We start from the raw sequence: 27,623 nt of genomic DNA on the forward strand, positions 1-27,623 counted from the left end.
TTTTCTATCTGCAATTATCTTAAATGTTTCCTTGATTATTATATTTGCTCCAAAGACCTGTAAGATCCAAGAGAGCTGAGGCCTTGTTGGTCTTGTTCCCAGCTGTATTCCCTACTCCTGGCACACAGAAGATTTCTGCTCAATACATCCGTGTACAATGAAAAGCACTGTAAAATTCAAGCAGTTGGGCCAAATGAATTTTAATGTTTCTTTTGCACTTCTAACATGACCATTGTTAAAAATGAATAAGCAAGAAAATGAAGTCACAGCAACCATTGCAATAAAACACTGAGTGCAGTGTGTATTTGTACTTATGCTTAAGAATATAAACCTGCCAAGTTCTTGCATGTGTTACAGTGTTGTCTTTCTAGTTTCCCATAGAGTGTGAACTAAGTTTCTGAGCTTGAAGATAAAGTATCTAAGGAGGATATTAGGTAGCTGTCTAAATATAAAACCACTGTATCACAGAATTAGAGTGCAATAGGTTTTATTTTTTTTTTTCTTTCTAATTTTTAATTTAAATTCTACTTAGCATACACTGCAATACTGGTTTCGGGAGCAGAATACAGTGATTCATCACTCATATACAACACCAAGTGCTCATCACAACAAGTGCCCTCCTTAATGCCCATCACCCATCCAGTCCATCCCTCACTCACCTCTCACCATCAACCCTCAGTTTGTTCTCTATCTTTAAGAGTCTCTCGTGGTTTGATTTGCATTTCCCTGATGATGAGTGATGTTGAGCATTTTTTCATGTGTCTGTTAGCCATCCGGATGTCTTCTTTGGAGAAGTGTCTTTTCATGTCTTTGGCCTTTTATTTCTTTGTGTTGTCTGATTGCTGAGGCTAGGACTTCCAATACCATGTTGAATAACAGTGGCGAGAGTGGACATCCCTGTGGCGTTCCTGACCTTGGGGGAAAAGCTCTCAGTTTTCCCCCTTTGAGGATATTAGCGGGGGGGTCTTTCCTATCTCAAGTAATTTTTTTTAATCTTTTATTTTTGAGAGAGAGAGACAGAGAGAGAGAGAGAGAGAGAGCAGGGGAGGGGCAGAAAGAGGGAGACACAGAATCCAAAGCAGGGTCCAGGCTCTGAGCTGTCAGCACAGAGCCTGATGTGGGGCTCGAACCCACCAACAGTGAGGTCCTGACCTGAGCCAAAGTCAGATGCTCAACTGACTGAGCCACCCAGGTGCCCCTCAGGTACTATTTTAACAAGACTTATTTCACAAGAAATTCCTTTCAATGAGGTATTCGAAGACTCAAAATCATAGCACGCTGTGGTATTTGTTACATATTCAGGACTGTTTCTAGGGAGAAACAATACTTACTATTTGGAAAATGTGTCTGAGGGCTGCTTGATCCTATACCAGTGCTTCTGACACTTGAGCACGGAGGACTCCGTAAAGCACAGATTCCTGGTCCCCACGCCAGAGTTTCTGGTTTTGAAGGTCAGAGGCATGAGGAAGGGTGCGCAGGACCGGAGAGTCTAACAGAAATACTACCAAGTTTATCACACTAACTCTCTCAGCTTAACCTGTCCGCTAGGCCGGGGGAGAACTACAAGTCCCGGCGTGCCCCGCGCGCAGAGGGCGGAAAGTCGGGCACTTCCGCTCCACGCAGCGCCTCTGCCCCCGCGTCTCGACGTGTCACCGGCGGCGCCGCGGCTGTGGCAAGAGAAGGACCTAACTGGGGGAGTTCGAGGCGGCAGGCGGCGGCGGTGACCCCGGCCAGGATCTGCCCCGGCGCGGAAGTGTTCCGGGGTCTGTGGGGACCAGGGGAGGGAGCCGGCGGCTCGGCCCGCGCGGGGCACGATGTTGAACATGTGGAAGGTGCGGGAGCTGGTGGACAAAGCGTGAGTATCGGGGGTCAGTTGTGGCCAAGGCCCACGCAGAGGAGGGGAGGAAGGGGGAAGGGGAGCTGGCCCTGCGCCCGGGGCTGCCCGCGTCACGCCCCCCGGCTCGGCCAGTCCCATCATGGCGGCGACCGGCTCTCTCTCCGACCCGGAGCAGGTCCCGACCCGCGAGGGTGAGAAGGGACCCTTCCTCGTTTCAAAACATCCTGTTAGCCCCCTCCTCTCCTGTGCAGGCCTTCCTCACCTTGCTCCTACCCCCATCCCTCTAGGCACAGACCCTTTGGTCAGGGGAGGGGGTGGGGTTGTCCAGAGCTGGGTCACTGCCCTGGTTGGAGGACTGTCTTGGCCCCAGGCTGTGGGGTTTTGCCTCCGGGGCAGCTGGGAAGGCTTGGAGGTGGGGGATGCAATGCACTGACCCTCTGTGTTCTCAGGGTGTGGTGCAGAGACTTAGGCCTGGTCGGGTTGCTTACTAGGTTTCTTTTAATTCCTAATGAACCTGAAGTGTTGGAGTGGGTGGTAGGTGTAACAAGTGGCCATTGTGGTCAGGCTGAAGTTACTCAAGAGGAGATTCATCCTTTGCTTTTCTAACACTAGTGAAAGTAGATCACCACATTACTTACTGTGATTCTTCTTTTCCTCTGTTTCCTTTTCCACTACATTTCATTTTTGGAGGGTCACTTGTTCCATTGGGCTTAGTTAACAAGTCATTAAGAAATTTACCCTGAAAAAGGAAACAACCCGGGTTTATATCCCGTTGATCTGCTTTTAACTTCCCTGACAGGTAAAATGACTAATGCATAGATGATTTCCTATAAGAGTTAGGTTATAACTTTAGTGTCTCACTACACCAGAAAAACCTTAACACTTAACAGACGTAACATTAAGGACTTCTAGGCCAGCAGGAAATAAAGTTTAAGAATTTAACCAGTCCTCTTCCTTTGGCTTCTAGTGATTGTGCAATACGTGTGGTGACAGAAACATTGGTGATACCGACCCAACCTAAAATCAGGAAGTGTTGATGGCAAACTTTTGAGTTTTTCTTGACACCAAAAAAAAAAAAAAAAAAACCACACCAAAAACCAAAAAACACAATTTATAGTGGCTTGGATAATCATCAGATGGAACTTAGAATTTGACCATATTTTCCAATTTGCTGTGCTACCAAGAAGGCAGTAGAGCACCAAAGGGACATGGGTTTTAGAGCCTTCAGAGCTGGGTTCAAGCTCTGTAACCTTGGCAAGTTAAGTAACTTTAGGTGCCCCAGTTTTCTTAGGTGCAGTATGAAAATAATGATAGATACCTGCCTTACAACGTTGTAAAGCTTAAGGACTAAGGACTTTACATATAAAGCTCTTGCCACAGTATATTTAGATCAGTATACTTTGGATGACTGTAGCAGATGTTCTGCATTGAGAGGGAGATAAACATTAAAAGAGAAACTCCATGTTTGAGAAATGGTTTGCTTTAATAATTTTCCTTTATCAGCTGTTCATTTGATCATTAAGTCCTCAGACATTTATTTTGGGTTTGTTTTGCTATTTATATGCCCTTTGCTTCCTAAAGATAAAATCATGGTTCTTTTCCAGATACAGGTTCATTAGTTTTTTATATTTTTAATTTTTTTCCAATGGACACTGTGCATGCCTTATTGGATCGTTGGTTGTTTATTAATATGGTGTAAAGACTTGGATACTAGCTTAAATAGCTTTGAAAGTCCAAAAGTCTCTACAAAACTCTTTATTTCTAAGCCAGAGAGCAGCAAAAGAGATCTAAGAGAAACCTTGTTATCTTAGAGAACTAAGTTTGTGGTACTCACAAATTTGCAGAAGCTATATACATTTTTCAGGAGACAGAAATCAAGGCAACGTTCCTGCTGATGTTGTACGTTTGCTATTGTTTGTCTTTATCAGCCATGTTACTAATCTTCAAGTGTTCAGGTGAAATTTGGCACATAAGTAGTTATCAAGTCATCTAATGGAAGAACTGTTGTTGAAAAAGAACTTCTGTCTTCCTTTTTACTACCCATTTTAAAATGGAGACTTGAACCAAGTTCAGGAACATGTAAGAATTCTGCCACCAAGGACTTTTTAAAGTTTTTGTGGGTGTCTGACACATGATATTAAGATTAGAATGTGAGGTTATTTTACTGAATACTTAGAATTTAATTTTCATCTTTCATTGGCAGGAGAGAAAAAAATTCTTCCCTCAAAATGTAAGCATCTTACAGAACCAGTACCTGTGGCACAGTGTCCAGTTAGATTCTTCACCTTAAAATGCCATAATGGAGGAGAAACCAATCTGTAGAATGGCTGCTTTGATTATTAGAGGAATAAGGTATTGAGGGAACTTGGAAATGAAGAAACGATGAAGTGATTAAGGACTGCTCGGAGAGTTTGGATTAATAGAATGAGGTCTTATGTATTAGGAAGGGCACAAGTTAGGGGTTTTAGAGACCTGGGTTCAGATTCTGATACTTCCTTTTAAGCTAGCCATATGTATAATTTTGCAGAGAATCACATAAATATCCAAATGATAGATTCCTTATCAGTAAAATGAGAGGATGAGGGTAGACAAAGGCTGTTTTCAACTTTACTGGCTATTTGGAGACATGAATTTCCATTGCGTGGGCAGGGGGGAGATATGGAACTGGTATTTCATAATGGCACATAGATTTTGGAAAGTCATTCTCCAGCGACAGTTTTGGCTGAAAAAGGATTTTTTTTTTAAAGTGGTAATCAATAATTGTTATATTTAAATGCTTTATGCAGTAAATAAATGCAACCAATGACTCAGGAAAACTAGGGCTTTTATTTAGCATATATCCCTACCCAGCGAGGTTTACTTGAGAAAGAAAAATGTTTTCTTTCAAAATGTGTTCCCTAGAGCTGCAGTTAGATCAAGTATGGTGGCAGTTCTGAAGTATAACGATGTATTTCAGATATTGGCTTTTGAGAGCTTGAAGACATGGAGGGTGAGGAGATACTTTCCACAATTGTTGACCTCCTGGTAGTATTAAATGGCTTGTTTTGCAGAATACTGTGGAACTGAGGAAAAGCAGATAAAGTCATAGGCCAGCCAGAGCTTAGAGTACCAGTTTCCTCCCACTTGTACTCAAGTTGCATGAAAGGCAGCTGTGGCAGGAAGGGATAAGTGGCACCACTCCCACCAACTAGGACTAGCTTGACCATTATCATCGTGTGACCTGCCTTGTAATAAAGTTGGATTCTTTGATATTTTGTTATCCCACACATGGTATAAATTAAAAGTTGCTACAGTTCTGTTCTGTTTTTTCTCCAAACTTTGGGAATGTAGTCAACGTGACAGATAGTGGTAGATCAAAATGGCTACTTATTATTCAAGCCCAGTTAATCCTTCTCTTCCATTGCACAGAGTAGTACTAGTGGTAAATCTATTTCATCGGTGGCCCTTACTCTTTTTATGATAGTGATTCAAATAGTGCTGGCCAGCTGCTATTGGTGGACAACTGCTATTGGTAGTCCTTTCTTATTTTCTTAAGCATAGCTTGCGTTTTCCCTTATAAGTTGATTTTTGTTGGTGTTAACGTGCGGTTTTATCCCCTAAATGTTTGTAGAGCTATAGAAACTACTGTTGCCTAGTCTAGACTCCAGAAGGAGAACCTTTTACTTTTTAAGAAAATATTTCATTCAGTTATTTCAACAGATAATACATTTTTTTTTTTTTGGAGTAGTACTGTATTTTCTGAACTTGAAAAGTACAATACAGGTACCCTGCCTTCAAGAAACTTGCCATTACAATTACACTATATTTTGAACTTACTGTCAGTTTTGCTTTTTAGTCACCAGATGGTTTCCCCCTTATTTTCCCTGTCTTCCCAGTAAATCTCTGTTCCGTTTGCTTCTTAGAATTTGAAAGCAGACATGATTGTCAGCTTTTTAGTCTTCCCCTATCAACTTTTTTGGGAACCAATAATAGATCATTGTTATTAGTGAAATAATTAATTATCCGCCCTCTCTTATGGTAAGTGGATATAAGAAGATACTAAGAATTTAATTCCAAAGACAGAAGAGTTTAATTTATCTTCTGCCAATATTTCTGTAGTTTAAATTAGCCAATTTAGTACTACTGTCAAAATGCTTTTAAAAATCACTTAGTTGTCTCTTATGTTTTTCTGTGCCCTGTAGTGTTTACAAGTAGTTTTTCATTTGTTTACTGATATATCCACTGAAAGTACTTGTGTGTGTGTTTTTTTTTTAATTTAATTTTAAGTACCACTTATTTAGTTAATACTTCTAGTTTTTACAGTATGGCTCCACAGTTGAACCTTTTTGTGTGCTCTTAAATTATTTTCTTATTTCATTTTTTTTAAACAAATTAGTTTTTTTTTTTTTTTAACGTTTATTTTTGAGACAGAGAGAGACAGAGCATGAACGGGGGAGGGGCAGAGAGAGAGGGAGACACAGAATCGGAAGCAAGCTCCAGGCTCTGAGCCATCAGCCCAGAGCCTGATGCGGGGCTCGAACTCGCGGACCGCGAGATCGTGACCTGAGCTGAAGTAGGACGCTTAACTGACTGAGCCACCCAGGCGCCCCTAAACAAATTAGTTTTTAATGTTTATTTATTTAGAAAGAGAGAAAGTGCCATCAGGGAGGGGCTGAGAGAGAGGGAGAGAGAGAATCCCAAGGAGGCTCCGTGCTGTCAGCACAGACCCCGACATGGGGCTTGATCCCAGGAACCATGAGATCATGACCTGAGCTGAAATCAAGAGTTAGATGCTCAGCCGAGCCACCCAGGCGCCCCTCTTACTTATTTCTAGTGTTTACTTAATAATTCTTTTAAGAAAAAATAAAGAGTAAAGGCAGCCTTTTTTTTCTTAGTTTTTTTTTTAACGTTTATTTATTTTTGAGAGAGAGAGAAAGAGCGTGCGCAAACAGGGGAGGGTCAGAGAGAGACAAAGACATAGAATCTGAAGCAGGCTCCAGGCTCTAAGGTGTCAGCACAGAGCCTGACGCAGGGCTCAAACCCACAAACTGTGAGATCATGACCTGACCTGAAGTCAGATGTTTAACTGACTAAGCTACCCAAGTGACCCAAGAGTATAGGCAGTTTAAATAACATTTTAATCTTGAAGAAATTTTATTGTTTTATCTTTCATATTAAGATATATCTAGCTGTGAAAAAGTACTTTTTTAGTATTTGTAATAGCTCTTATGTACAAAAAGTTAACTCCTTTTAACCTCAACTGACATTACTTAATATTCTTGGACAATGTATATGAACTGTTTATTCTTTTATGCCTTTCTTTATTGTTTGTTTTTTGAGAGAGAGAGAGCGTGTGCGAGCAGGGGAGGGGCAGAGAGAGGGGGAGACACAGAATCCAAAGTAAACTCCGGGCTCTGAGCTGTCAGCACAGAGCCTGATGTGGCGCTCAAACCCTCGAGTTGTGAGATCATGACCTGAACTGAAGTCAGATGCTTAACTGACTGAGCCACCCAGGTGCCCCTCTTTTATGCTTTTTTAAGGTGTCACTTCATGAGCTTTCCTTGTTTGGTCTAATTACATATGTTTATATATATGTTTTTATAGTAATTTGCTAGCAAAACACATTCTTCTATTATACCTCCAGGTGATATTTAATGGATCTAGGAAGCAGTTTGGTTCAGAGATCAGAACTGAATCGAAATCTGAGGTCTACTATGAAGAAACAGTGGTCTTGGGCATTGGAACAATCTCTCTTAAATTTTTCTGTCTGGAAAATGGAGATGATAATTATTTTACAGGGTTCTTGTGAGGATTAAGTTCATGTGAAACACTTAGCATATTACCTGACATAAACTCTTGAAATACCTATTCTTATTATGTAATGCAGAAAATCATTTATAACATAGAAAAAAACAAAGGAATATAGTGTTTAAAAGAATAAAGAAAATATTGTTGTTAGATTATTTACAAGTATGTAAGGACTGTGTCTTAATCCATGCATCATTATTTTCAGTGAGCACTCTTTCATAAAACTATTCACCTGAATGGACATCTTAACCTACATATAGGAAAACTCATATAAATATCTCTAATGTGTATGCCATGTGTTGTTTTCACCAAGTCATAAATGCTTTTACTTTAATATTGAAAACATGTTACAGAAGTAGAAGTAATTCTTTAAAAAGATATGTTGAGGAATAAAGTCTTTGGGGAGACATATTGCAGTTTCTATCTGCTAATATTTGTTCAGTTTGTTTTGTATTTTCTAAAGATATTAAAGATAGTACTAATGTAAAACATTCTCCTAAAATGTAAAAAGATTTATTTTTTGAACTTGACAGTTAATTCTTTTTTTAAGTTTATTTTTTTGAGAGAGAGCATGCATGCAGGGGTCAGGGGTAGGGATTGAGGGTGAAGAGACAGAGAGAGAGGGAGAGAATCCCAAGCAGGCTTCATGCTGTCAGCATGGAGCCCGATGTGGGCCTCAATCTCCTGAACCACAAGATCATAACCTGAGCCGAGACCAAGAGTTGGACACTTAACTGACTGAACCACCCAGACATCCCCTAATTCTTAAAGAAACTGAACAGTATCAAGAAAAAGAACCCTCTAAGTAATCAAATTTGCCATCTCTGACAATAGATGAGCAATATATACGGGGAACGCACATTGCAGAAAGGGCTTTCCGATTATTCAGCCCATTCTCCCAAGTTGGCAAGAAATTATTTTGGCTTACCAGAGTTCTTTAGCCTGAAAATTAAACACAGGTAAAAGAACATAATGTATTCCCGTGTTGGAACTAATTTATAGCTAATTATGATTTGTGGATAAATTTAGCTAATGAATTATTAGTTGGAGTAATTTTGTTAATGCGTAACAATAGGCATGTTTTGTATTTAAGTGAGTTTGCCAATTGTTTTAGAATGTCTTTTGACATGCAAATTTGTTTAGTTTTGAAATTCTTAGGAAAGTATTTAAGTTCTACATAATTCAAATATCAATAATTTTTTTCAATTTCCACATAAATTCACCATTCACCATTATGTGGTAAATGTGTATGCATGCTTTCGAAATGTTTCACTCAAAAATTCTCATTCAGATAGCCTTAAATTTTTAAAATAGCAAAAATATATGCATTGAAAATTCAGTTTCCTGGGTTTTTTTGACTTTTGTTTTCATGTATTTTTAGAAGATCGTTAAAGAACAATGCAAATAAATATACTGAGGGTTTTTTTCTATTGATTTTTCTCATATTTGTTCTTCAGCTTAGGGTTGTTGATTAAAACTGTTTTTATTTGCAGCTAAACCACAATGGTTAAGTAACATCCTTAGTTTGATGTGTTTGCCTTATATTTAGAAGTTTGGTACTGAATGGGCTTTTGAAGTGTGGCTCATTTCTCATGAAGCCAAATAAAAATTTTAACCCTGCAGTCTGCTCTCCACACAGCAATGATTGATTCTTGAAAAATACTAAATCAGATCTGTCTCAGCTTTTCAAGTCACTTCTCATCTCCCTGCCTCTCAGCCTGTACTCGATCTGGCTCTCTGCTGCCCCCTCTGGCCCCATCTTCCATTACTCTCTGATTCTCTGTTCACTTTCTGTTTAAAATAGCATGCATCCACCTAAGTCACTCATTTCTACCTCTGCTTCTTTTATTTACATGTATTCTGCTGCTACCTCTAGGATGTGAACTCCTTGAAGGCAGGGACTTCGTCTTGTTTACTGCTGTATTACTAACTCTTAGAACAGTGTATGTTATATAGTAGGTGCTCAATAAATATCTTTGACTATGTTAAGTTTGATAAGCTGATTTATATTACTGAAGAAATCTTCTAAGTCCATGTATTTCTAATAAAAGCTAATAGTTATTTAGTATCTCCCATGTGCCAATAAGAATTATGACAACATTGTTATCATCTTCAATTTATTGATGAGCAAATAGGCCACAGAGAAGTCCAGGAACTTGCTGAAAGTAACACATCTAGAAAATAGAGTCTAGATTTAAATATAGATGTTTACTTTCAGAACATATATTTAACAGTTTTTGCTAACTTTTACAAGACATAATTATCAAAAAAATATTTTACTATAATAAAGGTGAGTTGCCAGTGTATACTTTATACTAATTAAAAATTACTTGGAAAAATATTCATAATATTTAAAATTTCTGCACCAAATTCATTGAGTGTTTATTCTTTTTTTCCCCCCATATGTACCTGTCATAAAAGAAAAATTTTCTGGACTCTTGATGTACTTTGAATAATGTCTGTATGTTAGATGCCCCTCAACAGAAGGAAAGCAAACAGATGTTTGTGTAGGTGCAAAAGAAAATCTTTAGCTATTGTAATGAAGGTATTCACTACTTAATCCTAAAATTTGTGACATTTATGGGGCGCCTGGGTGGCTCAGTTGGTTGAACATCCAACTTTGACATAGGTCGTGACCTCACAGTTCGTGAGTTTCATCCCTGCATCGGGCTCACTGACTGAGCCTGCTTTGGATCCTCTTTCCCCCACTCTCTCTGCTCCTCCCCTGCTTGTGCTTTCTCTGTCTCAAAGAAAAAAAAAAAAATATATATATATATATATATGTGTATATATATATATATATTTTTTTAAATGTGACATTTATAAACATTATGTGCTTCAGAATTAGTAGTCCTCTGTAACCAGCTTCCACAACTTATTAAAGTTTCAGATAGTTTTTTGATTGTGGTCTTTGCTGTGCCCTTAGTGCTGTGTCATATTAATCTGTAATTTATGCCCAACTTTTCTCAGTTTTTCTTCAAACTGAGCATTTAGAAATAATTTTTCTTAGTCCATTATATACTTATCCAAGTACTGTATTTTTGGCATAGATTGTTAAGTATTAAAATGTTATGCAGTAACTGAAAATATATTACTGATATCCTTACTAATCTTGGCCATACCTCATAAAGGTCCTTCAATGAGTGCTCATTAAACATCTACCATGAGCCCTGTAGGGTACTATGAGAGACAGACCTTATGGTTCCAGTGGCATTTATGATTCTGTCAAGCAGATGCACTTGAAAAACACATGAAAAGCACATGAACAAGAAATAGAGAGTAATACAAGATGGTATGATATCTGAATTTAGGGTACAGGATGTAAATATTTTTGAAATTCAGAGAATAAAAAGAACAGGACTGAGCAAAAATTCATGAAAGAGATACATCCTGAGACACTTTTTTTTTTAAGTGTTTATTTTTGAGAGAGAGAGAGAGTGTGTGAGCAGGGGAGGAGCAGAGAGAGGGAGACACAGAATCTGAAGCAGGCTCCAGGCTCTGAGTTGTCGGCACAGAACCCAAGGCAGGGCTCCAACCTACTAGCAAGATCATGACCTGAGCCGAAGTCAGACGCTTAACCAACTGAGCCACCCAGGCGCCCCCTGCCCCCTTTTTTTTTTTTTTTTAAAGCATATTTACCTGAAAGGAAGATGAGGCTGAATAAGGTATCAAACATGAAGTGCAAAATCTGAAACAGGTGAAATAATGATGTAGATTCACTGATAAGAACCTGCACCCAGATGGTTGTGAACATAGGGTGACATCAGTGAATACTCTGAGAAGGTGTCCCATTGCAAAAGGAAGTCCCCTTTCTATTCCAATCAAATAGTCCAAATTAAATAATTTGAAGTATAGATACTTGGGTTTTTTTAGAGCTTGAGGGGGAATGAATTATAAAGGTCTCAAAATTTTGATAGGTTCTAGAAGTAATTTCCTTTATATCAGAAAAGTTGAATCTAGTTTTCAGGATTTGGAAGTACATTTGGATAAATCCATGTTTAATCAATCAAGGATGAAAATGAAAAACTATGAATTTAAATGAAATATCAAAGTATTTGACATCATATGGAGGTAGTTTTATAAACTTATCATTGTTGAGGTAGGTGCAGGATTTCTCGTTTTAGCATTGTTGATAGGATTTTTTAGTTACATACTTTTGGTTAGTGTTTGATATTTGGCAGTGTTTCTAAACTTAATCAGATAGAAAAAAAAATCTGTTAGTTATGTAATCACACTGTAAATATCAAGCATTTGTGTCTACAAAGATGTAATTTTCACATGTTGTCCCAGTGCAGAATATCTCATCAGTTTATCGTTCTGTCAGAAGAGTTTTATGCTTTTTCTTTTTTTAAGGTTAACTAATTTCAGTACTTCCTTTTAGATTTTTTTCCTGAAGGAGTTAGGCAATATGTTTAATAAAATTATCTTAATAGGGTATTTTAAGCAGAAGTAGGGTGCCACATATTTGAAAAAATAAATGGTCTTGAGTGTGCCCCAGTTGAGCAGATTGCTTTGGATTTCAATTTTATTTATTTATTTAAAAAATTCTTTTAATGTTTATTTATTTTTGAGAGAGAATGAGCAGGGGAGGAGCAGAGAGAGAGAGGGAGACCTAGAATCCGAAGCAGGCTCCAGGCTCCGAGTTGTCAGCACAGAGTCCGACTCAGGGCCCAAACCCACGAACCGTGAGATCATGATACAAAGTGAAGTTGGACACTTAACCGACTGAGTCACGCAGGTGCCCCTCAATTTTATTTTTAAATGAGTGGTGGAAGGGGTATTGAAGGGGAGACCTGATAAATTAAGAGATTTTGTCCACTTCTGCTGTATAAAACAGGATAAGGTCAACTTTCCAGGACTGTTAAGAGAATTAAATGAGTTAATGTATTGTGGAAATGTTACCAGTGAGTTCTCAATACATTCTTGTTTATTGCTTTCATTTTGTTTATTTAGTTTTGTCATTGTAAGACAGCTTTAAAAAGTGATAACCCAAAATTAAAAGATAGAGATGAACAAAGACTGTTCTATTAGAATTAAGTAGAGTAACAATTCGTTAGATTAGTTCCAGTTAATAGAAATTTAGAAGTTGGCAGAAATTTTTTAATAAACTTTTAAACCCCTTTAACAGTAAAATTTTACCATTAAAAGTATTTTAGTGGCTATTCTGTCCATACCTGTAAAAAGTTAGAACACAAATAAAATTCTTAACACTATACTTATTTTTAAATACCTTAGATATTTGATCTGTTTGTGAAACCATATGATAGCTCCTGACAAGAAAAAGATCACATTGTCCTTTCTTTATAAAAATTTTTTTTGATTTACTAACTAATTTGTGTAAGAGGCCTTAAACAACTGTCATCAATAGGGAAAGATTTGTTTCACCATTAACACACAAAACAATGCAAGTCTAAAGCTTCTTTAAATAGAGTAGGAGTGGGGCGCCTGGGTGGCTCAGTCGGTTAAGCGTCCGACTTCAGCTCAGGTCACGATCTCGCGGTCCGTGAGTTTGAGCCCCACGTCGGGCTCTGGGCTGATGGCTCAGAGCCTGGAGCCTGCTTCCGATTCTGTGTCTCCCTCTCTCTCTGCCCCTCCCCCGTTCATGCTCTGTCTCTCTCTGTCTCAAAAATAAATAAACATTAAAAAAATAAATAAATAAATAAATAAAAATAAATAGAGTAGGAGTGGTTTTGGTTGTTGAATAGGAATAATATTCCATACTTTAAAAAAAAAAAAAAGGACCTTGAGAGATTAGGCTTTTAAATTTTATTACCTTGGAAGCTTAGATTTTTAAAATTCATTAGGAATTGCACTTGAGGAACTTGTACCTGAATTGATAATGTGTACCACAGGATATACAATTGAATTTGTAATCACTGGTATTTCCACAACTTTCCAATAAACATTTTATGCTAAATATTTGACTAAAAGTTTTTCTAGCAAGTGGGAATGGGCGTCCTAGTTATTTAGAGTCATGAATATTCTATCACTATTGTATCTAAATATAACATTTTGCTAGCTTTTATTAACTTGCCATTAAATATGGTAATAGGTTACTGTGATACGTGGAAACTTTGGAATTAGAACAGTCCTGAGAGTTTCATTGAGGGTGTTTTTGTCCTATTTATTAGTTGAGTAAAATGTTTCACTGTGAGGATTTTTTACTCATATCAAATATATTTAAGACTGCTTGACATGCTAACATGGTTTAGCACAGGAGATGTGGTGTTTGGTTTACCTAAAGAATAAAATTTGTGTAAGTTATATTACTAATTGTTCCTTCACTATAACTTAAATATAAAATGACATTAATTATAAAGATCTGGTAAGCCTTGGGGCGCCTGGGTGGCTCGGTCGGTTAAGCGTCCGACTTCGGCTCAGGTCATGATCTCACGGTCCGTGGGTTCGAGCCCCGCGTCGGGCTCTGTGCTGACAGCTCAGAGCCTGGAGCCTGCTTCAGATCCTGTGTCTCCCTCTCTCTGTGACCCTCCCCCATTCATGCTCTGTCTCTCTCTGTCTCAAAAATAAATAAATGTTAAAAAAAAAATTTTTTTTTAAAAAAAGATCTGGTAAGCCTCAATTTCATTATGTGTTTTAACTCTGATAAACTTTAACAATTAAACTTAATGCATTTTGTATCTAAAAGCATAATGGACACTCTGTATCTAAACTCTTTGATGCTTTAATGGAAGAGTGATTGGGCTTGAGAAAGCTAGTTCTTGCCTAGTTCAAGACTGAAATATATGATCTCCAAATTGTAGAATCAAGAAAATGATAGCTCAAAATGAAAAGGAAATAAGCCCAACCAATGATTTTCATGAAGTTTGACTTCGTTCCAAGTTATGTATGTTACCTAGAGAGATAAATTTAAAAAAAAAAAAAATGATTGAGGTAAGAGTCACACAACATTAACCATTTTAAAATGCTGAATTCAGTGGAATTTAGTATATTCACAATATTGTGCAATTAGGCAGATTTTTAAATAAACTTTTATTCTGAAATTTAAATTTTAACAATAGTAAGGAAAACACCTGTATATCCTTTACCCACATTCACCAGTTTTTAAGATTTTGCCATATTTGCTCGACGTTCGCTCTTCCTCTTCCACTCTGCATGCGCATGCACACACACTCTCACTCACTCACACACACACTTTCCTGATCCATTTAAAAGTAGGTTACATGCCCCCTTTGCCTCCAGAGTTCAGTGTGCATTTCCTAAGAACAAAGATGATTCTCTCACATGGCCATAGTATGGATATTAGATTCAGAAAACTTAACATTGAAACAGTAGTTTTATCTCTTTGTAGTCCATATTCTAATTGTGTCAGTTGTCTCATTCCAGTGCACAGTTCTGTCCAGAATCATGTATTTAATTGTCATGACTCTTTAAGTCTCCTTTAACGAAGAGTTCTTTAATCTTTCTTTGCCTTTCATGATACTGGTATTTTTGAACATAATAGGCCAGTTATTTTATAGAATATTCCTCAATTTAAGGTTAGCTGGTGTTTCCTCAGGTATGTATTCTGAGCTGGGATATTACATTAAGTAATAACATGTCCTTTTCAGGAGGAAAACAAGGTGTGTATGCTCTTTTAATTTTGAGCACTCAGTTAAAGGCGTTGTCTGGTTTCTCCATTATGTAGTTGTTTTTCTCGTTGCAACTAATACATAGTCTGTGGGGAGATACTTTAAGATCTCTCCTCATCAAACTCCATCCCCCCCCCCCCCCCCCGATTTAGCATCTACTGATGCTTCTTCCTTGATGTGATAGTTACAAATGATGACTCCTCCCTCTTCAACCACCTTCCCCCACGATCCATCCTTCAATATATAATTACCAGTTTACTCTAAGGAAGAGCTCTCATTTTCCCCCCTCTGTATATCCCTCCTTTGTGGATTTTCATTTTATTCAGTGCCTTGTAATCCCTACTGTCCTTATTTATTTCAGTACTCAAATTGTCACAGATTTGGTCAACAGGAGCCTTGTAAAGTTGGCTTATGTCCTTTTGCCACTTTTCTTTTTTTAAGCATTTTCTCACTTTCTGGCACAAGATGTGTGAACCTTTTTCTGTACTTTTACTCCCTCATCCATGGAATGAGCCATTTCTCCAAGGACCCTTGGTTTTGATTACTTTTAGTGGTGAGGCAGATTTTTAGAATGAAGATTATATCGTAGATTATATAGAGAGATTTTTGTTGTAATTAAGATGTTGCTAGAATTTCTTAGTATGTAGAAACACCTATAGTACAAAGAGTTGGCACATGGGACAAAGACGTTTTTTGAAGTGTGGTGGTGATTTTCTTTTGGATAATTAAGGTTTTATTTTCAAATTGTGAAACTTTAACGGAATTGCTGTTCTCTCCATGCTTTTCCCACTTACAGCAATGTAATTTGCTTTCCATAAATCAATGAAGTATGAAAAGACAAAAATCGCAGCATGTGCTTTACAAGTGTATATATTGTAGATAATCTGATTATGTCAATAAAATGCTCCCGTAGAATGTATTCTTCCAGTGGTATTCCCTGTTACAGCCATCTACCTGTAATTCATATACTTCTCTCCTGTGATAACTTGTTTGGATTTTGAATTGTTTATGCTAGCTGCTGATTACTGAGTAATTTAAGTCTCAATTATGGCAGCACTATTCTAATTAGAATGCTGGATGTTGGCACTTAATTTAGCAAACAAGTGTAAAATGTCTGTGTGACATTTGTAGAAATAAGTATTGAGGATTAATTTTCTGTAGATAATCTTAGGATGTATATCTTAAGTATAGACTTATGCTTACTTTATCTGCAAACCAAATACATAACTCATTTGGAATATGAAATCCTTTTGACTTAAATTGGAAAAAAATGGCTATAGTTGAGAGTGGCATTTTTCCAACAATTACAAAAAACATTGTGTGTGTGAAGAAGCAGCAAAATTACACAATATTAAATAATTAAAACAAATACAAGTAATTGGCACATTGAGAGTAGAAGAGTTTGAGAAAATTAATGGAGATGCAACATTGGTGTTTGATTTCAACATAGGTAGTATCCCTTTGGCCATGTTGGAATTTATGAGGAGTAATTTGAAAATAACATACACACATTCCTTTTAGACTGATAACATTTTTTCAGATAGGGGTGTTTTTTGTTTTTTTTTTTTATAATGTATGATAGTAATCATCTTTTAGTGAATGAATTAAAATGTATTCTTAATGTTTATATAATCTCTGATAAAAAGACTGAAATTATAGGCATGCTTCTCATGTGAGATGGCCAAATGACAGAGGATGAGGTGTTGTACTAAGGATTGCAGGAAGCCACAGGATGACCTAGTTTATTTTTTTCACGAATATTTATTGATTATTTGGAACTCTTTAAGATACTCGAAGTGTAGTTATAAACAAGTTTTGGTGGGGAGAGACAAATAAAAACAAATAAAATAATTACATTTTTTAAGTGTTATGAAGGAAAGGGGCTGAAGTAGAATGATGAATGGGAGGGACTGTGTTAAGTAGGATTGGAGAAGGAGACCTTTCTGAGGACATGGCATTTATGTTAAGACTTAAAAGATTTTAAAGTATAGCACAGAGAGTAAAGGAAAGTATACCAGAGAGAAGATGCTGTGGAGCAAGCAAAGTGGAGAAAGAGCTGGTGAGAAAGAGAACAGTGTGGCAAGAACATGGAAGAAGGTAGTCTCAGGGAATGTTTGGCCATTGCATGGAATTTGGATTTATTTTAAGTATAATAAAAAGCTGGTGAGGAATTTCGATAAGCAAGAACATGAAATGATTCCACTTATGTAGCTACTCTTGGTGCCGAGTTGGATAATGGATCAGAGGGGGACAAGTAGAAAGAGGCAGTGGTTAAAATTGTGATTTTATCATAAGAGGTTAGGATCAGAATCTCTGAACTTCATTTGTGGATTCAGACTACCTAGGTTGAAATCCTAAGCATACCACATTTATCTCTGGATTCATACTACCTGTGTTGAAATCCTAAGCATACCGCTTAATAGTTGTATTAAGCAAGATACTTAACCTCTTTGTGCCTCGGTTTCCTTATCTGTGAATGGGAATGGTGATGTTAACTGCCTCATAAAGTTGATAGATCAGATGAATTGTTTGTAAAGGGCTTAGGACCTTGCCTGGGCCATAGAGTTAGGTAAGGCCTAACTCTTTTGCACAGCTCTTCTTTAGTAACAGATTGTGCAAAGCGAAGACATGGTTCCAGTATGTACCAGTTTCAGTTAACAGGGCGCCATGCAAAATGAGGGCTGTTTATATGAGAACTGCAGCATCTGTAGTCACCCTTTATGACTCCTAAATCGATAGTTGACACTGAGCATAAGTAAGAGATTTAAAGTTTTTGAAGTATTTTTTTAGCCTTTGATTTCAGTGTTTTAGCTCTACACATGTTTCTGTGGACATAGAATTCTGCCAACATGTCTTAACATTTTAAGTCTTTGCTAGGGGTTACTAAATTAACTTTAGGGGATATAGCAAATTAACAAGTCTTTATGGCCATGCCTTCAGAAGACCTGAGATCGAAACTTTATTCCAGGATAGCCTCATTTCTTTTCTTGTCTTTTTATTTTAAGTAGGCTCCACACCCAATATGTGGCTTGAACTCACGACTCTTGAGATCCAGTCGCAAGCTCTACTGACTGAGACAGCCAGGTGCCCCACCATGATGGCCTTTTTAAAAATTTTTTGAGAAACTGATATTTCTCACGTCATTCTCTTTGTATATTTGTTGGTCAGAGATTGTTTATTTTAGCCCCCTCTATTCGTATCTTAATCTCCGTTTGTTTGTTTGTTTTTTGTTTTTGTCTTTGTCTTCCATCACCCTCTCTCTTACCAAGAGATTATAGATTTCATTTGTGTATTCACTGGTCAGTTATTAAATACCCATTTTATATGAGACATTCATGGTTAGGTACTAAGAGGGGAATAAAAATGCATAGTATATGCTATAGTCAGTTCTTGTTATTTGAGGTGCATAGGTTCTACAGAGGCACCACAAAAACTGAATTAGCAAATGCCGAACCATTGTTCCCAGGTTAGATTCCTCTGGGCCTCTAGTCACATTTCATCATCCAGTCAGTGCATAACCATGTTTTGTGTCTGTTTCTGTATGAAGATGTCTCAATATACATACTGTTTTCAGTGACACTGAGCTCAGGGCCCAACAACATGTTACAAAGCTTATCTGACAGGTATTTTTTCTGTAAGGCATATTACAGCATACTTAAACATAGAAACTCTAGACAGCACTTCAGCACCAGGCTTAGAGATCATTAAACAGCGATATCACCAAAAAAAAGCACAAAGATGTGAAAAATAATGGCATTGCATAAACCAGGGAACAGACACTTGTTTATGGCATGAGAACTAAAGGCAGAACATCGCCTTTTGGCCTCACCTGAGAATGTGCCCAACAGATGAGTCAAATCTTTCACTGCTCTGCACATATTCACAAATGACCATGAAAGTGCTGTGAATATTGATTTTAGTCTTACAAAATTTTAGTAATGCTAAAATTTTAGTAGTGCTCATTTTAGTGAGCACATTCACAAATACAGAATCCTCAAATAAGGAAGATCAACTATACTTGTTTTTTAAAAACTTACAATGTTTTAAGGGGGAATTAAGATATGTTCATACATAGCTATTACATAGGGTACAATATAATTCATAAAAGTTATAAATGTAATGTTTATTTTACCATAGGAAGGGGAGGTTATGGGTTGGCAGGAATCAGGAGGACTTTACTTTTGCATCTTTGTTAAAAACTAGGTTTGAGTTTTACTGAAAGGAGATAATTCTGGGAGTGAACACTTACTGAGGTAAGAAAGGGCGTGTTTAAATTTCAGTTGTTATCCCATAAAGGAGATAAAACAGAAGCAGTGGGAAGAAAGGCTAGGCAGGTAGATTGAGGCCAGATCAGGTAGGTCCTGAACACCAGAACTTTTTGAGTCAAAGGGAAGAAGCTATTTAACCTATTTGCTCAATTACTTAATAAATATTATGGAACATCTGCTATCACCAAGTCTGTTACAGGCACTGGGGATCTTTGAAGTGAGAGACAGGGGTGCCTGGCTGGCTCAGTCAGTTAAGTGTCTGACTCTTGATTTCGGCTCAGATTATGATCTCACAGTTTGTGAGATCGAGCTGCACGTCAGGCTCTGTGTTGACAACACAAGACTGCTTGGGATACTGTCTGTTTCTTTCTTTCTTTCTTTCTTTCTTTCTTTCTTTCTTTCTTTCTTTCTTTCTTTCTTTCTTTCCCTCCCTCCCTCCCTCCCTCCCTCTCTCCCTCCCTCTCTCTCTCCCCTTCTCTCTCCCTCTCTGCTGCTCATGCTGTCTCTCTCTCAAAATAAATAAACTAAAAATTAAAAATAAAGTTAGAGACAACTTGTGTCCTCTGGATGTTTTCAGTCCAGAGGGGGAGACAAGAAACAAATGTGCCTGTTATAGTACACTAGTTTTAGTTTTAGTTCAAGATAAAGAGCAGGGTGCTATGAAGAGCATATAGGCAGATCCCCAGAGTTAAAGGAAGGTTTCTTGGAGGAAGTGGCATTTAAACTAAACCCTGATGATAAGGTGAAGTGAGGCCAGTGACAGGGCTGAGTGGGTAGAAGACTTACAGACAGTAAACAATTCATGCAAAGGCCTTGAGGTGAGAATGATGGTGATGGGACTGAAAGAATAAATTGATATCCCACATGAAAGACTTTTTGTCATGTTAAGGAATTTGGACTTCATCTTGAAGGCTTCCAACGGAAGCCTTTGTTGGATTTAAAAAATGGGGGCTCAGTTACATAGGATTTGTATTTCAGCAAGAGTTCACTTTGGCTCTGGTCTGGTGGGAGATAGAGGAAAAGCAGAGACACTAGTTATAAGATTGTTGGCAATAATCTGGGTGGGAAATGGTCGTGACCCTGCGCTGAGGTAGTGGCAACGTGGGTAGGGAGAAGTAGATGGACATATTAGAGACACTTAGGAACCACCGTAGGTAGAAAAGTCCAGGAAAATGGATTTAATGCTGAATAGGAGGGGAGGGAAGTAATGAATTATGATGTTGAAGCCGTAACTCTGGATGGTACTGTCCACTGATAACACAAAGAGGAAAATACTTGGGGAAGGTGGTGATGAATTTGTGGTGGACCACATGGCCAACGGTAAATATATTAGGAAGCTGAATCTAGTCAACGGTTTGAAGGATAAGTGGAGAACACACCCCAAATGGAGACATTGTTAAATGGCTATTGTTGGAGCCTAGACTAGAGAGATGAGTGCTTTGTATTTTTAATGCAGCACAAACAGGTCTTGGAAATTAATGGGAAGCAGGCACTGAGGGAAAAGGCTCCCAAAGATGACTCCAAACACCCAGCACCTGCATGCAGCCTGCCTGGCCTTACCATGTACCCTGCAGATCATGTTTCACCCTGAGAAATCGTGAAGCTGCCTGAATGTTGCTCCTTCTCAAGTACATGAAAACTAATAATTTTATTGTTAAAAAGCATCTCTAATCTGGAAGAAGAAGAATTTTATCACCCCTTGGGACTTAATAAAGCTAATCTCATTTTGAGTATCTCATATACGTGTTTCATTGATCCTTGTGAAAAATGTTACCCCTGCATCGGGAGGGCCAGAAAAACAGCAGTAAGTGTGAGAGTTAGGGACTGTGAGAAGAGCCAATTCCTCTCTTTTCTTGAGCTCTTTGTGCTGTTTCTGTTCATTCAGTGATGTGTTATAAAATGTAAAATAAGTAAAACGTGCAAGAAAAAAGGAAAGACATTATTAAATGAGGATTGAGAACTTAAAGCTAAAAATAGAGAACTTTGAAGAGGTTGGAATAAAGTTTAAAAGTTTTTAAAAACTCAGTGGAAAAAAGGGGCCCAAAAAGTAATACTGATGAGACTTAAAATAAACAAGATAGGAAACTGAAATCAACAGTAAAGATCAATCAAGGTTTTTTTTTTAATAGGTTAAAAATAAGTGAGATGTAAAGCAAGATAAAAGGCCTAAAACCAGCCATCAGATAAGAATTTAAAAACATAAAAGGTTAAAAGGAAAAGCTATCCATTAAAAAAGAATAAGAAATAACAGATACTAAAAACAAGAGTGGTAAGATGAAAGGTATAGACATTTTTGTGAGTCTAATATGAAGGGAAGTTTTAAAAAATAGGGTAAAAACCCCAAAGTGGGTTTTTTGGAACACTTAGAAAATGCTCCAGGGAGAAGGAATGTTATCACCAAAATTTTAGCCATGTTTAATATGATCCCCTCTTTGAGATTCTCAAAGCATGTTAGAATATAGTCTCTGAGAAGTGCTGTAGTAATAAAATTGCCTTAGTTTTACATAACATCTCCAAAATCTTACCATGTTTCACAAAATACTAGAGTACTGTTTTAGAAGAAAGTAAAAATGGAAATCTTAAAAATTACAGAGATAGAGGATAAAGAAAAAATCAGCTGGAAGTAGAAAATAGAATTGGGTTGGGGCTAGCATTCCTACGGAATAGTCTCCAACACTGTTTTGCAGCTAGCCAAGAGAAGAAGGCAACTTGACACCCTTACCTCTGGTCCTTTATCCAAAGCGGGTCTTCAGAAAGCTTTTATCTGTGCAGATAGGGCACTGATATAACATAAAGAGGCTGCTGAGCCAAGAGAGTGGAAACTGATCCTCAGCAGAATTAAATCAGCTCAGCCATGGGACACTGCCCTAACAAGTGAAGAGAAGTTTTATACACAAGTGCTGTTTTTCTTTTCTTTAAAAGTGATCGATTTTTTTTCATCGTATAAATAAAATTGTAAACTAATGTGTCTCCGTCCACATACAGTTTTTCACGTTTTTTTTTTCCTTCTAGATTTTGTCCACATGTACATGTGTTTTTATATAGTTGATAGTAGTTACTGTTCATCAGATTTGTGTTGTGGGAGCTGTTTTTCTATGGCAGTGAAAGGAAAAGAATTTTCTAGTGTGTACCCTCTGCCTGTTTGATTGCTATATTGTCCCATGTACCATTGCTGCCACGTTTTAGAAACAACTTATCTCACTTTCCTGAATCACATAACAAATACCTTCTTTTGCCAGCCATAGAACATCCCTTCCCCAAATCTTAATTGGCACCAGAAAATTTCTCTGGAAAAAAAATAACTCTTTAGCATCATGGGACTAGCCAGTGGTTGGGACAGCTTTTTTTAAGCTTGTCATCTGCTACCCAGCTCATGGTAGCAGCAGCACCTATGCTAGAGGGAAAGTAGAAGGGTTTCTACATAAACCATCAAGATCCATGAACATCCAGACATTTCTTCGTTTAATGATTTGTGCTCTTGCAAAGGAAGCAGGATATAGAAACCAGGTATTGTGGCCCTTCTAAAATGCTTTCTTCAGACAGCCACCTCATGGAATGAATTATATGACCTTATTTTGGGCATTTTGAAAGCTCAGAATTCTGCAGTTTCTGATAATGCTAGATAATTTCCCTTCTTATAATAGCTTAAAAGTCTTTGTTTTTGCTTTAATTTTGCTTTGGGATGTGCAACTCCATCAGTAGATGTGAATGAGTTTAGTGAATCCAAAAAAAGGGACTTTTTACTTACTTGATCAGATGATGTCAGGTTACCACTAAAAAAGAAATTGCTACTTTATGTAAAATAAAACTGTAGCTCAAGATTAGTAACAGTAAACTTCAAAATAAAAACTCTGTTAAGCATAAAATAGTTGTTCTCTGCCAGGGCTTGCATTAATAGTATTACTACTGTAATATTATATTATTAGTATTATTAGTGTTAATAATGTCTTAGTAATGCTCATTTCCAGGTCTTTGGCCACTTCTTAATAATAGTTGTTTTTGCCTTGCCTATATACTTAACATTTTCAAGATCTTCATTTCAGTATCTATGCTTTGGGTCAGATAGGCTGCTAGTTACCATGACTGTAAAGTTCTGCAACAATGAATGAGATGTAAGTAATAAGAATTAGTTTACTCTAAGGGACCATATAAAGAATATCTTCAAACTAAAAATAAATACTGGCAGAAAAATGACCATGTGTGCTAAATGGTACCCTTAACCATTTCATTTAATCTCTATTATACATAGGAACTGTCTTTCAGATGAGGAAACTTGAGACACAGAGTGGTTGATTTGTCCAGGAGTCCGCGACAAAATTCAGGCCATATTAATCTCTAATTATTGGTCAATTAATGTACATATTACTTTGCTTTCCTACAAAATAGCCATAAAAGATGAAGCAGATTATGAAAATACATAAATTTGCAGTAGTTTCCTTTAGGGTGGGCTTGTGTTTGGAACAGTTCCTAGAGCCCAGGCCCATTTTAAATGTTTGGAAATGGGTTGCTATCAAACAGGTTATTTTATTTCGTATTGCTAACCACTGAAGTTGTAAGGAAGGGGAAATAATTTTATAGTTTCTTCCTCCCACAGGTCATAATTTAGTTGTGGACATCAGGATGTTTTTCTTGGCTTATCTCATTCATGTAATTTTTTTTGCACATCTGTTACATAAATTACTAAAACTCTTTCCTTGAAAAATTGCCAGTTTAAGTCACACTTAATAGTGATCAAGAGGTCGGTAACTTTTGGAAAAAAGAATTCAATGACAGGCTTCAAGGGGCAGAAATCCAACTACCATCCTGGTTTAAGTATTTTTTGTTTTGGATCAATTCCTTAATTTTTTGAGTCATTGGAATAATTATGTGTGGCTTCTAATCTTTCCCTGAAGACTTTATATTGGACTATAAACATTTAACATATAAACTTTTATATAGAAAAGTATTTTAGTCATTGCTTCCATAAGTTTGTATCATTTAGTGATCAATTTATGTATACATTCTAATCTGGCACATAGTTTGCCATGAGAAACTAAACTTGGAGTATTGACTTCTTTAAGGCTTACCGATTTTATGTAACCTTTCCTAACCCTGAATTCTACATAAACTGCAAAATAATGATTTTCTGTGGGTTTTTTTTTGTTTTTTGGAAAAAAGTTCATAAGACATTACTTCTGCTAGTTGCATTTTAGAACAGTTTTATTATACTTAAGTGATAAACATATCAGTTGTTAGAAATCTCAGATATTTTAGATGTAAGTTGTTAGTTTGGGCTCATGTAAACTGATATTGAATCAGTACTGGAAATTTTCCTGGAATGTTAGGTAAACTCTTCCTTAAGCAAGGGACCAACTATTTATTTAACGCACAATTTGAAATTATATGGATTTGGAATGCTAGGTTTTAAGCTTGAAATCTTTAGATAATGATATCATTTGGAGTACTAATAATCTGTAATGGGTATATTTAGAGATTAGAAAATATGTGATAAATCGGTTAATGTCAGTTACTGATAAAAGTTCTTAAATATTTTTTTGTATTACATTTCCTACTGTGTAACCATCCTCCTTTCTAAAATGTAGTAGATTTTTGTTCAGTTTTGACTTTGTAAAACAGATCTAGATTTGTTAACAGGAAATAATGTACAATTTTATTATGATCCAAATCTTATTTGCAGCTGTGGGGACAAGTCACTTAGCCAAGCCTTTCATTGGCATCCACTGGGCAGCTCGGCTTTGTTATGTTACAGCTCTGGGGCTGTTGTAACTTAATTTCTTTGTGAACAACAAATCAAGAAAGCCAACCTCCAGTACTGGTAGTGAATGTGGCAGAGCCTGAGAAAATTATTATTAACAGAAAATAGTAGCTTTACAAAGGGTATTTAGAGAAGAACACATTGGGTTTGGTAGTACCTTGGATTAATGACACAAATTATACAGAATCAATAAAAAAAAAAAATTATGAAAAGTGTTCTGCCATGCATAAGTTTCCTACCTAAGAAAGAAAACTTGATGAATCTAACTACTTTTACCATGTGTTGGGGAAGTATAATAAGTACAGGATACTTTAAAGTCTTGATCGAATCTGGGAGATTGTCAGGAGTCTGTACAACCATTTTTGTCTTTGTAATTTTTAAGATAAAGGTTTTCTGTTAATCGTTCATGAATGTTAGAGGTTTATTCTTAGTCATTTCTACGTGCAGAATATGTTCAGTGTTTAATTTGTTCCCCATTGTCCTCTGCAAAAAAACTGAAAATATACTTTCTGAAAACATCAGGGGTGGTTAAATTTTGGACTCCCAATTCTCCATCCCCATGGACTAAACTATTACTGGAATTGAAGGCCAACATCAATCAGAATGGATCAAAGAATTTGTTAGTAGTATGGTGGAAGAATAGCTTTTGCCTTAGAAAAGAGTAGATACACCTTAATTTTGTTACATCTTAAAACAATTAGAATTTCAGTTAGAGTTACATCAGCTAGAGGTGCTTTTCTCTTGTCATATGTGGGGAATGAACAACTGAATTGGTGTTTTTGAACGTTAATACATTTTCTGTGGTTTTCATGTCGTAAGCAGGCAGCTTGTGTTTGGACTTCAGCAGTTTTTCTGTCTGTACTGTTTTTAAAATGTTTTAGGTATCCGGTTATAGTATCTAACTTGATCTTTGAGTATCCAGAATATTCTAAAAGTAGAAGCTTTAAAAAGAACTATGGGAGTCCCCTCCTGCCTCAGTAAAACCTGGCAGTAAACTGTTCTTTAATATTTATTTGGTGTTAATTTTTTTTTACTGTGATAGCTAAAGCATGAAGTATAGTATTTCAGTGCAAATTCTTGATGGTTATTTTAAAAAGCAGAAAGTCTCATGTTTCAGCATTTAGTATTTTAATGTTCCCTCTTGAAAAGTAAAGAGGAAAACAGAAAATACATAATCCAGCATAGTCCTCTGTGTAAATAGGTGAAGTCATAAATAATATGCACATGAGCATCCCACATATTTATGATATAAATAGATTGAAATAGGGTATATGTTTTTTAAATAACCAGGTTATTCTTCTGAAGTCTTGTTACTACAGAAGAATGGATAAGAGAGCCTGAGATTTTAGAGGTCTTCAATTTCAGTTTTTCCTTATTCAAAATGGGTTTTTTTACCTTGCTTTTAAGAGTATTTGTGTTTAAGAGGGGGAGGAATACATTGGTTTCCTCCTTTCCACTTGGATAGTTCATTATTTAGTATTTAGTAAAACCAAAGAAAATATAATTTCCATAATTGGGAATATATTTCTTTAAAGATTAATTGAGCATTTCTTTTAGTAGCACAGTTTGTGATGTCATCTTAATTTATTAACTAAGAAGCTTTTTCTTTTAGGTCGGATGATATTACTAATTCTCTGATTTTAGGGCATTGTGGTATAATATGGACTTTAGAATTAGAAAACCCAGCAGTTTAAACATCAGCTACTTACTAGTCTTGTGATGATACAAGTGAGCTTATTTAATTTCTCTACCAAGGAGTTGCTATTAAATATTATTATATTTCTATTAAATATTGCTATAATACTGCTATTATATTGCTATTAAATATATTATATTAAATATACTTTTCCTCTCTACTCACTCATTTTCTTTCTGTTTGGTAGAAGGGGCCGCTGCTGCTAATGACAGCATGGCAGCACTAGAGAGAAAGTGGCCAGCAGTAGGTTTGTTGTATTTGTTTTTTTCTCTACTTTCCAATATTTATTATATTAGTTTTCTTCTGGTGTGGAGGGAACACTGTAATTTATTCCTTATATTAGCACTGTAGCTATTTTATAACTAAGATACTTTATAATCAAATATTATAATATTTGCTTTAGCAATATTAATTCTACTGAACCAGTCCTTTTGTTAAGACATTTTTCGGGACACCTGGGTGGCTCAGTCATTTAAGCGTCTGACTTCGGCTCAGGTCATGATATCACAGTTCATCAATTCGAGCCCCATATTGGGCTCTGTGCTAACAGCTCAGAGCCTGGAGCCTACAGCCTGCTTCTGAGTCTGTGTCGCCCTCCCTGTCTCTCCGCCCTTCTCCTGCTCACGCTATGTCTCTCTCCCTCTCTCAAAAATAAATAAATCTTAAAAAAAATTTTAAAAAGACATTTTTC

The 27,623-nt window shown here is 36.8% G+C and overlaps 1 protein-coding gene across 3 annotated transcripts in view; it reads left to right on the forward strand.

Moving 5' to 3' along the window:
* The first annotated feature begins 1,646 nt into the window (after positions 1–1,646).
* The window catches only part of CLINT1 (clathrin interactor 1), a 58,941-nt gene continuing 32,964 nt past the window's right edge, over positions 1,647–27,623 (forward strand). For all 3 annotated transcript variants that reach the window (XM_042993582.1, XM_042993592.1, XM_042993601.1), the window contains exon 1: positions 1,647–1,855. In XM_042993582.1, coding sequence (XP_042849516.1) covers positions 1,815–1,855 — 41 coding nt within the window. In that variant the 5' untranslated portion in view covers positions 1,647–1,814. The remainder of the gene's footprint in view (positions 1,856–27,623) is intronic.

This window comes from Panthera tigris, chromosome A1 (genome assembly GCF_018350195.1).
Source record: "Panthera tigris isolate Pti1 chromosome A1, P.tigris_Pti1_mat1.1, whole genome shotgun sequence".
In the NCBI taxonomy this organism is placed as follows: Eukaryota; Metazoa; Chordata; class Mammalia; order Carnivora; family Felidae; genus Panthera; species Panthera tigris.